This window comes from Coffea arabica, chromosome 5c, assembly GCF_036785885.1.
Source record: "Coffea arabica cultivar ET-39 chromosome 5c, Coffea Arabica ET-39 HiFi, whole genome shotgun sequence".
NCBI classification, from domain to species: domain Eukaryota; kingdom Viridiplantae; phylum Streptophyta; class Magnoliopsida; order Gentianales; family Rubiaceae; genus Coffea; species Coffea arabica.
Genome location: NC_092319.1, coordinates 46,873,717 through 46,887,481, shown reverse-complemented (window position 1 = coordinate 46,887,481; position 13,765 = coordinate 46,873,717). Strand labels below are relative to the sequence as shown.

At 38.5% G+C, this 13,765-nt stretch overlaps 4 protein-coding genes across 4 annotated transcripts; 2 read left to right on the top strand and 2 right to left on the bottom strand.

Moving 5' to 3' along the window:
• The first annotated feature begins 813 nt into the window (after nt 1-813).
• On the top strand, nt 814-2,832 carry LOC140007848 (protochlorophyllide reductase, chloroplastic-like). The gene is made up of 5 exons (XM_072051324.1): nt 814-972; nt 1,105-1,203; nt 1,396-1,906; nt 2,030-2,388; nt 2,499-2,832. The coding sequence occupies exons 1-5, from the start codon at nt 919-921 to the stop codon at nt 2,652-2,654; spliced, it is 1,179 nt and encodes a 392-aa protein (XP_071907425.1). The 5' UTR covers nt 814-918; the 3' UTR covers nt 2,655-2,832.
• Nucleotides 2,833-3,048: 216 nt separating this feature from the next.
• On the bottom strand, nt 3,049-5,773 carry LOC140007847 (lanC-like protein GCR2). The gene is made up of 6 exons (XM_072051323.1): nt 5,459-5,773; nt 5,147-5,325; nt 4,606-4,717; nt 4,384-4,500; nt 3,994-4,305; nt 3,049-3,607 (listed from the first exon to the last, which is right to left on the bottom strand). The coding sequence occupies exons 1-6, from the start codon at nt 5,627-5,629 to the stop codon at nt 3,269-3,271; spliced, it is 1,230 nt and encodes a 409-aa protein (XP_071907424.1). The 5' UTR covers nt 5,630-5,773; the 3' UTR covers nt 3,049-3,268.
• Nucleotides 5,774-6,625: 852 nt separating this feature from the next.
• LOC140007845 (ribosome biogenesis protein BRX1 homolog 1-like) lies at nt 6,626-9,592 on the top strand. The gene is made up of 9 exons (XM_072051321.1): nt 6,626-6,783; nt 7,014-7,227; nt 7,361-7,502; nt 7,751-7,829; nt 7,962-8,086; nt 8,207-8,308; nt 8,581-8,649; nt 8,740-8,838; nt 9,153-9,592. Exons 2-9 carry the CDS (start codon nt 7,031-7,033, stop codon nt 9,282-9,284), a joined length of 945 nt encoding a protein of 314 aa, XP_071907422.1. The 5' UTR covers nt 6,626-6,783; nt 7,014-7,030; the 3' UTR covers nt 9,285-9,592.
• Nucleotides 9,593-10,510: 918 nt separating this feature from the next.
• Nucleotides 10,511-12,157, bottom strand: LOC140007846 (stem-specific protein TSJT1-like). The gene is made up of 4 exons (XM_072051322.1): nt 11,702-12,157; nt 11,309-11,549; nt 11,021-11,141; nt 10,511-10,910 (listed from the first exon to the last, which is right to left on the bottom strand). The coding sequence occupies exons 1-4, from the start codon at nt 11,917-11,919 to the stop codon at nt 10,714-10,716; spliced, it is 777 nt and encodes a 258-aa protein (XP_071907423.1). The 5' UTR covers nt 11,920-12,157; the 3' UTR covers nt 10,511-10,713.
• Between the last annotated feature and the right edge of the window lie 1,608 nt (nt 12,158-13,765).

Below are 13,765 nucleotides of genomic sequence, written 5' to 3'. Positions count from 1 at the left end.
ATGCAAAACTGGATCTCATCCCCATGGATATTTTAATCCAATAACTACTAAAATGAGGGAATTTTTCTCCTTTCATATTTCTGTTACTTTTGGCTGCCGATGTAGAAGTTAAAGTGCTAAAAAATTAAACACTATAGGATAAAGTGATTCTGGGACTAAACATTAAGGGGTTTCACTATCATTTACCCTTGAAAAGAATATCCCTTTTCCCTTTCAAATATAGAGTTCCAATTTTGGAAGTGAACTAAAGTAAGCATAATTCGTACAAAATGAGAAACTATGTTAAACTTGATAGATCGCCTCCTACTTTGCATACTTTTTTTCAATCAGAATTTTGAAATTGGAATTATACATCACATATTATAATTCTAATGCTAATCCTTTTCTTTCTATCTTTCTTGGTAGAAATTTAAAGCTAATGCTGGTCTATATATATATAAATATGTATCTATGTCATCCTTTTTACAGAGATAAGGCCGAGGCATGAGGCGCTTAATTAATCGTTGCAACTGCACTCATCTCTAAGAACCATATCCGCAACAGGCCCATAACTGCAGAGAGTGGGCTTTGGGCAGTGGACCTGAGCATCCCCACAGACTTCCGGGCTATCTTAAGAAGAAGCATAAAAGTGTTAGAGGAAATCCAAACCTCAAGTCCTCATTGGTCGACTGGAATTGACATGCCATATAATTCCACAGATAATTATCTTATCCGCACCTCCTTTTCATATCCAATTCCAGGGGACTGCAGCTTTGCCCCATGACACCCCCACCTTCCCAATATATATAAGCTTCATTTCTTGAAAGTATCATATCATATAAAGATAAAAAGAAGACTTTTAGCACAGAATAAAAATCTCGAGTTACAAAATTTCTTTTCTGCTGTGACACTAAGCAAAAACCAACAAGTTAGTATCCAATGGCTCTTCAGGCTGCTGCTCTCCTCCCTTCCACTTTCTCCTTCTCCAAAGAAGTCTGCAATCTGCTCCTTCCTCCTTCCTATTATTTACAATTTTTTTTTTTTAACTGCTAGTCTTATTAACTTAAAGCTTGTTAATTATTAATCTTTATTTTTTTTTTCCTTTTTGTTGTTTTGGCGCTGCAGGGAAAAGTTGGTGCATCGCTAAAAGACTCTAGTCTGTTTGGCAAATCATTGTCAGACCAAATCAAGTCTGACATCAGCTCCTCCTCATTGAAGATCAAGGTACTTCCATTTCCATTGATGACCCAAGTTGTGATTATTTTCAATTTGTCTGAACATATTCGTGATATGTATTCACCTTTTTTTTTTTGGCTGGGAATTACAGTCCCTGAAATTTTATGTTTTACTGTGATGGCTCTAAGTATGCTGTTGGGTGCATGGATGTTCATTCGTTGAGATCTCATTTTCTTTCAGAGAGCTGTAAGAGCCGAGGCAGTCATTACAGCAACTCCGGCCGTCAACCGAGCAACAGCAGAAGGGAAAAAGACCTTAAGAAAGGGTACTGTTGTGATAACTGGAGCATCCTCCGGACTAGGTCTTGCAACAGCCAAAGCTCTGGCTGAAACTGGCAAATGGCACATAATCATGGCCTGCAGAGATTTTCTTAAGGCTGAGAGAGCTGCAAAGTCGGTTGGCATGACCAAGGAGAACTACACAATAATGCATTTGGATCTTGGCTCTCTGGACAGTGTTCGCCAATTTGTCGACACCTTCAGAAGATCTGGACGCTCTCTTGATGTCTTGGTCTGCAACGCTGCTGTGTACTTGCCAACTGCTAAAGAGCCTACTTTTACAGCTGAAGGATTTGAGTTGAGTGTTGGGGTTAACCACCTTGGACACTTCCTCCTTGCAAGATCGCTGCTTGATGACATGAACCAGTCTGACTACCCCTCAAAGAGACTCATTATTGTTGGCTCAATCACAGGTATCAGCTGATACAGTGTAGTTCAAGTCAGAGGTTAGATTACTCTTCATACCTGATCCAGCTTAACTGACAAATAGGGACTGATGCTAGAATTTGGTTTTCCTCTTGAAAAATAAATCCCAGGGAATACTAATACATTGGCTGGAAATGTACCTCCAAAGGCCAGTCTTGGTGATTTGAGGGGTCTTGCTGGTGGTTTAAATGGGCTTAACACCGCATCCATGATTGATGGTGGAGACTTTGATGGTGCCAAGGCATACAAGGATAGCAAAGTGTGCAACATGCTTACTATGCAAGAGTTCCACCGCCGATACCACGAGGATACAGGCATCACCTTTGCTTCCCTTTACCCAGGATGCATTGCAACCACAGGCCTATTCAGGGAGCACATCCCCTTGTTCAGGTTCCTCTTCCCTCCATTCCAAAAGTACGTCACAAAAGGATTCGTATCCGAAGAAGAAGCTGGCAAGAGACTTGCACAGGTAGAAACATGTCACGCAATGGATGGAAGACATACATGAATATATGCAATATTTACCTACTTTAATCTAGAGCTTATGTCTTCTGAACATGATCTTGGTTGTTGATACAGGTTGTAAGTGATCCAAGTTTGACAAAATCAGGTGTCTACTGGAGCTGGAACAAGGACTCAGCTTCTTTCGAGAACCAATTGTCTCAAGAGGCCAGTGATGTCGAAAAAGCCCGCAAAGTGTGGGAAATCAGTGAGAAACTTGTTGGTTTGGCATAAAAAAAATCCTCATCATTTTCTTGACTAACTTCGCCGCGGCAGATGAAATTCAAGGGTGAGAGACTCTGAGATTTAGAATTGAGAAGTTCGGTTGTTGTAATCAATTTCGCATTTTGTAAAATTTGAGTTAAAATGCCAATAAAATCACTCAAACCCTATCTTTGAGACTTAAATCAAATTGCCCAGGGTAATTTTATGCAGTAGGAATATTAAAGAAGCATGATCTGTAAGTCACGAACAAATACGCAAGCACATATCATTCCGTTCTCAAACTGAGGTATATCCAAGCAGCTTGAACAATTGGAAGAAAGGGCCAAGTTACTAGAAACCAAGCAAATCATCTGACAATGAAATAAAACAACTTCAATTTGAAAAGAGCCCAAAGTAGAAGATGTTTAGCATACCAATCAAAAAGATGTGCATATCATCCTCAATAAACGTAACATTCACAGAATATTTTATGAAGTACTGACTTAATGTGTAAACTAATACGCTAAGTACCAACTATAAACAACTTGACTTCTAACCTCAAAGATCAAATTTTCATATAGAAACAAAACCGTGCATACATGGGAAGCAAATATCTACATTCGGTTCATTCTAAGTATACAAAACTAGAGTTCATAAGCAGGAAACCTAGCAGCAGAAGGTTCAGCAATGTCAAGAAACAGATAAGCCATTCCTCCAATGCCTTCAAATAATGAGTATGGCCGATCACCTCCATGCATAATACCTTCTGAAATAAGAGTTTTAGCTCTATCATGCAGAAAGCTGGCAAATGCCTTGGCCCTGTACAAGTACTCCACTCTACCCGTCATCCTATAGAGTGAAAGGAAAACACAAGTATTCCCGCTGATGCCATGACACAGACCCACTCGTTTGAGTAGACCACGATTCCATACCACCTCCCCAGCATCAACAGCACCTTGTAGAAACTCCTTGCTGCTGAATAGCTGAAAACAAGAGCAACTTATAGGCTCCAAGAAACCTTTTCTTTTTCTTCAAATGTGGAGGTTATTGAGGAATCAGATCAGTTTGGCATATATAATTGGTATACCAATTAGTGACCGACATGGCCAAGAAATCAACCTACGCATAGAGATCCATCAAACCACTCTAAGCCTCCCCTCTCTAGTTTCTTTTGAAAAGCGCAAATAGAGAAAGTAGTTGAGCTTTGTATAAACATCAGTTACTTCCAATCAGATCTGGGGAGTTATGCCCAACTGTTAATTGCTAAAGGAATGTTTGTTCTGCAATTACTCAATCTTCTTTCCTTAAATTCCTTGACTTTGTAACCAACATATACAAGGCAGGCAAAGGGCAGGCAAAGGGTGTGTACCTCGGCTGCTTTAGAGAGAGTTAGAGCAATTCCAGGAGCACCATGGCACCAGTGTACAAGACGGTCAGTTTCACTGCCCTCACTGGAAGGGTAATTTCCACTGGGAAATCGATTCTTGATCATGTACCGTAGGGTGCCCTTGACATCTTCGATCTCATCTGGCTTCAGCTCCATGTCCATCAATATATACATTATTCCAGCTAGTCCATGTGCAGCTCCCCAATATTTTTTCCCATGCCATTCATACATCAAAGGACATCTTCCTTTAGCCAATTTTCTACCAGACTTGATGATTTCGTCAACAACTGCTCTCTGCAAAATGTTAGGGCATTACATCTGATATAAGAAGTAAGAAAATGCCAACAACTTAAAATGTTTGTAAAGGTTTACCATTTCAGTGGAAGATACAGTATCTTTACCAAGGTTTCTATTCAGAAATGTGGATGCCCATAAGAACCCAGCTCTTCCATACAATAGTTCGTTTGGTAGCTCTTTGGGAAGCTTAATCTTCACCAGAAGTAAAAACATAGGGCAAACAATTAAACAAATTATGAAAGTGTCCATATAGAAGGGCGAATAAAGAAAAAAGCCAAGGAAGATAGTAGTGTTTACCTCCCTGAATTTAGTTAAAAAGTACCCAGACTGCCGGTCATCACCACTGTGCTTTGCCACAACAGCACCAAGAGCATAAACACCAGCTTGCCCACATATGAATGTTACACGCCTGCAAATTAACAATAAGTTAGGTACGCAGCATAATCCATCAATTGGATATGCTCCTGTACAAGGCCCAAAGGAAGGAAAGAAATTGCCTTGATTAAGCAAAACAGCATGTATAGGCAGCTAATTGCCCAATTTGTTGTTTACTTGTAAAACAACAATCAAATTAAAGAAAATTAGACCGCTCCAGATTCTACATTCTGTCATCCCTACTTTCACTTAATTCCAAGTCAGTTTCGTCTAAATTCAGCACTTTAATGAGGGAGTATCTCAAACTGAACATCCTTTCTCTTTCTCCTATCATTATTGCTCGAATTTTAAGGACCTAAGTTTTCCATCCATAAGTTCTTGTCCAAATGTGCACTTAATGCACATACATTCTTGCCCCGGAGAAACAACCTTTAAGCAAAAAAGCACACAAGTCAGCCATTACCCTGAGCCACTAGCAGCAGAATCACAAGCTTTAATGATCTCAGAGGAAAGAAGAAGATCTTTCTTGTCTTTAGTAATCTGGTAAGCTTTAAACAATAGAAAAGCAGTTCCCAGAGTGCCTGTGTAAAGTGTGTAGTCAGTGAGACGTTTTCCTCTAGCTCCCCATGTCTCCTTCACCACCTGAAGAATTCGTGCCAGAAGGAAAAGGGCATATTCAGAGACACAAAAGTGGACCATCTTGCAAGCAAATACCATAAAAAATTTTCAAGAAGGGAGGGGAGACACGAGCAAGTGAAGAATAAATGATACACACTGTTTTTTTGAGGTCCAAAGCTTCGTTCTTGAGCCTTTCAAAGAGGGTTTTGCAGGGAAGATGGAGAAGCTTTTCGAGCGACTCCTTGGCTCTGTCAGAAGCTGATTCTATTTCCACAGAAGATTCTGGGAGGTAGTCTGGCATTTCATTTGGTAAGAAACGGTCGGCCATCTCTGTTGCTGTTTCTTTGTGGGCGTTAGTTTAGTTTATTTATGGTTTTCTTTTCTGCTGACGATTTATGTGGAGCTGATCATACTAGAAGTCTAGAACTCGCAGAACACAAACGGGGGTGCTGTGGGTGCAAAATAGAATTGGACTCTTCTAGCTCTTCTTGAATGGAATTTTGGGAGTGGGTACAATTCTGAAGAAGATCTCCAAATTCGGATTAGAAGTACTGCACACGTGTGACAATTACAGTATATATGTAAACCACAATGGTACAGGATTTGTGATAAAAATCCAAAATGGGTGTTAGAGCGTCTTTGATTCAATCAGGTATACAATTTTTCTGTAGAATAAAATAGATTGGATTATATAAATATTATCGTTATAAAAAAAATTACACTATATATATATATAGATATATGTTATTTACGCTCTCATCTTTATTAACTTCACTCTCATTATCATTTTAATCATATAATTTTTATTTATTAAACTATGATAGAATAAATTGTGAAAGTGCAAATAAAAAAAAAAGGAGTGTAATTAATATTTCTCTATATACATATGTACATACAGGCATATACATATATACACACACGTTATAACATCAGAAGTCTCTGGTCAAAATGAATATTGTCTTTTCTGCTATAAGAAATCTTGGACAATAGTACAACAAAATAAGAAAGTAAGCATTGAGTGAAAGAAATTAAGCATTGCACAAATATTGTTTTGGACAATAACTTGGATCATAACAATACTAGAATTAGCTAATTAACAGCTTTAAGATTGTTAATTTCCCTACAGAATTTTCCTTATTTCTTAAACAATCACATTTGAAAAATTGCTAGTACATTTTATAATAATACTAATTATTTTTACTTGATTAGCATTTTGAGACAGTTCTTGTATAATGGGTGGGCCAGTAATCCGGGCCAGTTTATGGGCCTCTTTCTTCCATCCTAAGCGGCCGAACCCAAAACTTAAGCCCCATATCTTTGTTGCCACCGGCGTCTGCTTAAACCCCAAAACCCCCAACCTCCTTCGCCCGTCGACCACCAAAAGAACCTGCCACTTTTCCTTGCCACTGCCGTCGACGCCACGCCCCGAGCAGCAAACCGGACTCACTACATCCGACTCTTCGTCAAAGCCCTTCATCCCAGGTATCCTCCTCCATCATCCCCAAGAAAATAAGGCATGACAGCTGTGAGAAGCTGTCCTTCAATTTACCCGCTTCTTTTTTTGCAGAATTGTTTAGCAAAGTATAGGTTTTTTTTAAACAGGGTTTTAATTATCTTGTTTATCCCAAATATTTTACTGAAAGGTGCAATTGATTTTGTCTTTAGCTCTTTATTTCATGGTCCCTTATTGGAAATGTGATTGTTGTGCTTAGAATACCATAAGAATCCAATGGGGAAGAAGAGAAAGCACAGTGAAACTGCTGCTGTGACTGAAGTTAATAAAGAAGACAGTGCAGCAGAGCGGCCTAAAAGGACACTCCTTGGTTGGAAAGATAAGATTGAAGAGAAAAAGGAGAGTGATTCTGTTGTGGGTTTTAGGAATAAAGAGAAGGTCTTGGTCACTTGCTCTCGCCGTATCAGTTTCAGGTCCACGATTCAACTTTTATTTGTTTTTTTGAGTGTTCTGTTGTCTGTTCTTTTATTACATATTCATTTTCTCTGTTGAAATTCTTGCTCGCTTGTTTACTTTCTGTTTGGTTGGAATTCACCATGATTTTAGGTATCGGCATTTAATGTTAAATGTGGTGTCACTTTTGCCACACTGCAAGAAGGATAACAAGGTTGAGTCCAAGGATAGCAAAGGTGCAACCTTGAATGAGCTAGTTGAGCTGAAGGGTTGTTCTTCTTGTTTGTTTTTTGAGGTATGAATCAGGGTTGACTATGATTATCTGATTACAAACTTCTTTGGCGATGAATGCGAGTTATTCAAAAAGCATTGGTTTTTCAGTATTTACTAAACTAGGAGCAGAATTTGAAACTTGACTTTTAAGTTTGCTCAGTATACAAGGCAGTTGAGGGTTTTGTGGATCCAAAAACGCTGTGTTAGGTCTGTAACTTGTCTAATGTTCTTTTCCTGGTATAACTCGTTCTTTGGTTTTTGTGATTTCAGTGTAGAAAAGGTAGGGACCTTTATCTTTGGATGGCCAAGTGCCCAAACGGTCCATCTGTGAAGTTTTTAGTTAATGCTGGTTAGTAGTAACCCTTCTTGATCTTTGTATTTTCTCCTTTCATTAACTTTGCTTTGTCAAGTTATATTTGGAGATTTTGGAGGTCCTAACTACCCCTCTATGTGTGTGCGTGTGGGCATGTTACATATGTAGTGCACACAATGGAAGAACTAAAGCTCACTGGAAATCACTTGAAGGGTTCACGCCCAATCTTAACTTTCTCAACTAATTTTGACAAGGATCCCCACTGGAAGCTTCTGAAAGAGATGATCATGCAGGTTTGTATACATATTCTTCCTATTTGAATGGCAAGTTCTTTCTAGTCATTACTTGACGATATTTTGACTTCTTGCTGATGTATAGTCAGTATTGTTGACTTCATTCTTTCCTTGAACCAGATATTTGGAAGTCCTAAGGACCACAGGAAATCTAAACCATACCATGATCATGTCTTTGTTTTTTCCATTCTTGATGACCATGTATGGTTTAGGAATTACCAGGTTTGTGATGCTTCAGATATCTCCTCTGTTAAAGTCTTGCTTTTCATGTTGATGGTGGTTTATTTAGAAGTGTATCTGTGGAACCCTGAGGCATGCATGTTTCTTTGTGCTCTGTTACTTTTGGCAAGTTCTTGACATGCAAAGTATGGAAATAAAATAGCTATTCATCTTTGATTTCTACTGCTTTGGAGTTACTGTTAACATTTTCAGTATGTGCTTGCACATTGATGAGAACCATTGTCACCAGTATTTTTTCTGCATCTCTGATGCAGATATCTTGCCCTCATACTGGAACCCAGAAAATAGATCGTGCAGACCTGGAGAAGATGACCCTTGTTGAGGTTTGCACTAATGAGATCTGCTGTAGCACACACAGTATGGGATGATGCATGCATATGTACATTTGGATTGATTTTAACATTTTTGAATAGGTTGGTCCAAGATTTTGTCTGAATCCGATCAAGATTTTTGGAGGTAGTTTTGGAGGCCCTACGTTGTATGAAAATCCATTTTATGTTTCACCAAACCAGGTTAGAAAACTTCCTCAATCTTTTGCTTCTTTTAGTGAGTAGTTAATTGTCACTTGATTCTTTTTCCCAAATCAACTTGAATTGTTTAGTGGGACAGGTAAATTGTGGTCCTTGGTCTTCCAGAAAATTAGCATCTTGTATTTGCTTTCCTTGATAAGTTTTAGGTAGTAGCTATATGTGGCTGTAAAATTCTTGTTATATGATGGCTGTAATTGGACTTCTGTTGCATATTCATAAGGAACTGCTCTGAGCCATAGATTCCCTAACTCAAAGTGCTTATGTTTCATTATCTAATTTCATCGTGCGATGTACAGATCCGTGCTTTGGAGAAAAAGCAGAAGGCTGGGAAGTATGCAAAGAAAATTAAAGCCAAGACTAGGAGGAAGATGCATGAACTGGAGAATCCTCTGCAGGTTGATGAACTTGCACATATGTGGAATGAATGATACAACATTGGTGCAGAGCTTTTAGCATATCATCACTTCAAACTGCCCACCCTTTTGGTGCAAATGAAGACCTTATAAGCATTCAAGTAAAATTCCGTCTTTAATTGTGTTTGTAAGGATCTTCTTCCAAGCAGTGAATGGATGCATTTTAATGTCGGTTGATCTGTAGTTTTTGTCAAGAATATAGTATTTGTCAAGAATATGTTGCGAAGGTGTTGGTATCCAGGAGAAAATTTCCATCTTGTCGTTTACACACAGATACTTCTATTAATTTGGAAACAAACGAGGAAGAAAGAATTGTTGTTTAATTCTTTTTAGTCTTGTCGTCAACTCATGTGTAGGGGGTAAAAGAGAGTGATGATTTTTTAAGCGTTGGTGGATCATTTTACATTTAAATCTATGAAATCCTACTCGGCCACTTGTTTTGGCTCGGTGTTGACAATCCTTTTAATTCGTTATTTTGCTAATAACTGCTAGCTTTGGAGCGATTAAACATTTTGAACTGTGCCTGGAAATTGTTACTGCTAACTTCTGACTTGTAAGTTGCACGTATTATCAGCTACCAGTATTGCGTATGTGCGCGTAGACAATGCAAAGCGTTGGATTCAGCTGGTGTTGTCGAGTTGTTAATTGTCTGCATGGAATTAATTCATGTTGTTCCAGAGGGGGTTTTAGATTTAAATTCAATGACCTGATAAGAGAAATCATTGCTTCCGATGAAATCCGGACATTCTGTTGAACTTGAACAATCGAGTTGCCTTTTGTGTCATAATTTTCACTGGGAAAAGAAACAGGCCCCAAGAGGATCAGAATTGTATCCAGTCTGATCCGTGGCAACATCAAATGCAAATTTACATCTACGTATTCCTTGTGATGGAAGCGGAACTTGTGCAGTTTCAAAAACTTGGCTCTTACCTGAATCTGGATTTGGAGGACTTGAGCAGAGTGATTGGTCATTTGGTTGTCAAATGGACAGTTTTGCTGCCTATCAGATGACACTTTTGTAATTGGAACAAGAAAAAGAGCATTTTTAAAGCTGAGCGTGTCAATTGCCATCTTGGTTTGCAAAACCAAAGGACATTCTAGCTCCAAACCAAAGGAATGCCGATTGCAGTGAAATTTTTTGGGGAACATAAAACTTTTTCTCTAAGCTCGTGAAATCAGAAACAGTAGTCGACTTAATACAGAGATCAATTCAGGCATCCACAGGCAGTTAGAAAATGATAGAGATATCAAGATGCTCAGTTTTTCTTGGTTGAAGAGTGGACGTTATTCATGCATCATCGATTGCAGACTCCGCTCAATTTACAATTATCCACCAGGAAAAACACTCGCAAACCTGACTGAAGACTGACAAAATACAAGATTAGAAAAACATCAAACAAACAAGATCTTTAATGTGTTTCGTAACACATCCATAAGCTATATATTAGATCTGTTCCGTATTCCAATCAACCCAATTAGTTTCACTCCCAACACGAGGAATGCTGTTAACCCTGGAGTAAAGATCCACCTTAAAATTAGCTCCGCACATCGCCCCTTCACTGTCTACCCTTGGCATAGCCCTCATTTTGTTCATCGGATGCTCAAAGCTCATCAGTCCTCCCTCACTGTGAAACATGCACCCTAATTGAAATACAACCAAGCCATCAATTAATGGCAGCAAAATTTCTTAAAAAGTAGAAATTTTATGCTTCAAAATATACTACGTACTATATTCCGGTTCCTTTAATTACCTTTTGGGAAGGGAGCATATGACTTGGCACAGCCTGCTTTTATGACAGCTATATCATCTGAAATCACCACAGAACCATCTGCAGCAATGCCCCAGTACAGCTTCACTCCACCATCAGAACCCTGCACCCAAAAAAAAAAAAAAAAGTGTACGAATTTATGATGGAAAGGCAATTAAGTACTGATACAAATGGAGGAGGAGGGAGAGAGGAAGCGTGCCTAACAACAAAAAGTACTGATGCCAGCCAGTACAATTCTTTCTATTGATGCTAGCTACCAAGAAAACATACCAGCGCTGCAAACACAGTTCCTCGCTTGCTATCGTACACAACGAAGGCAAAGCTACCGTCAAGATCCTTGATAACCTGGTCAGCTGGGTACGGACCACGGTCCCTCAGAGTCCTATAGGCTTCAATCACAAGCATGGCCTCGTTGCTGCCTTTTGATAGCCCATACTGCTTGATTTGAGCACACAAATTGTTCAAGCTTCCCATGAAGAGGCAGTATATCTCATCATGCCCACAGAACAACCTGCAATCAACCCCTCATTTAGATCCCTGTCTGCGCTTTTTTTTGAATCCTTACCAGCTGAGCTGTCGAAACAGACACTCGTACAACTAGAATTTAAAGAAGAATAGCATTTAAAGAAACGAAAGGGAAAAAAGAAAAGGGGCTGATATTACCTTTGGTTCTTGTGTAGGAGGGAAGGTTGGTCATGTCGAACATAAGAAAGCACAGCAGCATCTCCAAAGCTCAAAGAAAAAGCATCACTGGGGTTAGAAGCGAGAAACTCTTTGAGGGTCTCCTCTGGCATCTTTGGCTTCTTGCTACCATGGTGAGATGCAGGGCTATTAAGCTCATCTGGTGGATGAGCAAATGCCTTGTGAAAGATTGCCAGCATCTTTTCCTCTATCTGAAGCTTGAACCAAATAGTCTATAACTAGCTGATAATTATAAAATCAACTTAAAAATGAGATTCCTCGGTTTTACTATAGAGACGGGATGTGATTGGAACCAGGAACGGTTTTCATTAAACTGAGAGTGATATGGCTTAAACAAAAACAAATGGGACTTTAAAAGAGACGCACCATATATTTGTAGCAAATTGGAAAGGATACAGGATAACACAAACAGGCGATCGAAGGGGGGGCAGTTTTATCTTTATATAAGGGAGAGACGGACAGAAGTCACAGAGGTGTGGGGTTGATGTGTAAATGAGGACAAATTGATGATGATGATGTTGGATAAGGATTCTCGTACTTCGATGACATTACTCTTGTCCAACGGATCTTCTGTCCCACACCCCGTGTCATTCTCTGTCCCACTTTTTATTATATTACTATTTCTCTCTCATAAATATCATATTTTAAATTACATATAAATTTGTCAAATTTGTCAGATTAAATTACATATAATCCCCTATAGTTTTGCATAATACACATCATTCCCTCAAATTCTAAAATAATCATACAATCTCTGTGAATTTATGCAAAGTAAAAAATCATCTACTACGTCTATTGAATCACACGCATTCAAAAAATTCATATGATGAAATCGTAATATCAACTTTACTTTTTTATGATTTATATGAATATCCACTCTACTCTCCTTTAATTATTATCTTTATCCATATAATTTTCTTATATTTTTATACAAGATGATCGGCTCATTGTATGATTTAGTATTTAAATAAGGGTAGTACCAATATTTCAACTAACAATGTTATAGAGATTATTTCTAGTCAATTTTTCACTTTACAAGAAATTACAGAGAGATTAAGTGAATATTTTAAAATATTGGAAGGGTTACATGGCAATAAATGAAATAATCAGAAGGTTATGTGTAATTTACCAATCTTTTGTTTATTTTCTTCCAACAGCTTTATCCATGCCATTGCAGCGGCAGGAGTCATCTATCTATGTTATCCTATTAGAACTAAGGAAGAGTGCTTAAGCAACTTCTCTTCTGCCTTTCCTCGTCACTCTATTTTTTGGACTTTTCTTTTGTCTCGAACCTCTTGAAATTAAAGGAACCAATGATCATTATCCGTTTCCCTAGGGAGATCCTTTGTGTGTCTGGGTTATTTCCCCCGCGGGGGGGGGGGGGGGGGGGGGGGGGGGGGGGGGGGGGGGGGGGGGTGCGGAGGAGGAGGAGGAGGAAAAAGTAGATTAAACATTTCATTAATGCTTGCGGGTAAAACTTGAGGAGGCTGGAGGGATAGTGAGAGCTCTCCAAATGAGGAAAGTTTGGTTTCGATTCTTATCCAAAACTGGTCAGCATTGTCGAGCAGCCACGCCATTTTTAGAAACCTGTGGGCATATCTGCCTGATTCAAACGTAATCTGACCCACAGTTTTGTGAAGACGTTTAGGAAAATGTTATTTACACACTTATTTTTATTAATCATATTTTTACTATCATTTTGATTATATAATTTTTATTTATTAAATTTTATAATAAATAAATAATGAGAGTGTAAATAACCAAACATTTATTTCCGAAAATATCAGTCAAATGGCAGATGGTTAGAACAATAATCCGATCCTATTTTCCAAAACAAGTCAAAAGAAAGAAGATTAAAAGAAAAAAAAAAACCCATAATCCAACCTTTTTCTTTTGTTGCTTTTCTTTTTCCTTGAAGAAGAGTCCGAAATTTACTATGTGATTGATTTTAAAAAATTAAGAAAAAAGAAAAGGTTTATTCTCTGTGGGCTGTTATGGTGAAGCGTTATCGATGTCCTTACGACC

Excerpts from the sequence above, each read along its gene's own strand:
- LOC140007846 (XM_072051322.1), bottom strand. The coding sequence starts at position 11,919 with ATGCTGGCAATCTTTCACAAGGCATTTGCTCATCCACCAGATGAGCTT. Across the intron at positions 11,550-11,701 it reads CTCCTACACAAGAACCAAAG|GTTGTTCTGTGGGCATGATG; the intron begins GTAATATCAGCC and ends GGTTGATTGCAG. Across the intron at positions 10,911-11,020 it reads ATATGCTCCCTTCCCAAAAG|GGTGCATGTTTCACAGTGAG; the intron begins GTAATTAAAGGA and ends TATTTCAATTAG.
- LOC140007847 (XM_072051323.1), bottom strand. The coding sequence starts at position 5,629 with ATGGCCGACCGTTTCTTACCAAATGAAATGCCAGACTACCTCCCAGAA. Across the intron at positions 5,326-5,458 it reads CTTTGGACCTCAAAAAAACA|GTGGTGAAGGAGACATGGGG; the intron begins GTGTGTATCATT and ends CGAATTCTTCAG. Across the intron at positions 4,501-4,605 it reads TTTTAACTAAATTCAGGGAG|ATTAAGCTTCCCAAAGAGCT; the intron begins GTAAACACTACT and ends CTTCTGGTGAAG.
- LOC140007848 (XM_072051324.1), top strand. The coding sequence starts at position 919 with ATGGCTCTTCAGGCTGCTGCTCTCCTCCCTTCCACTTTCTCCTTCTCC. Across the intron at positions 1,907-2,029 it reads TATTGTTGGCTCAATCACAG|GGAATACTAATACATTGGCT; the intron begins GTATCAGCTGAT and ends AATAAATCCCAG. Across the intron at positions 2,389-2,498 it reads CTGGCAAGAGACTTGCACAG|GTTGTAAGTGATCCAAGTTT; the intron begins GTAGAAACATGT and ends TTGTTGATACAG.
- LOC140007845 (XM_072051321.1), top strand. The coding sequence starts at position 7,031 with ATGGGGAAGAAGAGAAAGCACAGTGAAACTGCTGCTGTGACTGAAGTT. Across the intron at positions 7,830-7,961 it reads GAAGTTTTTAGTTAATGCTG|TGCACACAATGGAAGAACTA; the intron begins GTTAGTAGTAAC and ends TTACATATGTAG. Across the intron at positions 8,650-8,739 it reads AGAAGATGACCCTTGTTGAG|GTTGGTCCAAGATTTTGTCT; the intron begins GTTTGCACTAAT and ends ATTTTTGAATAG.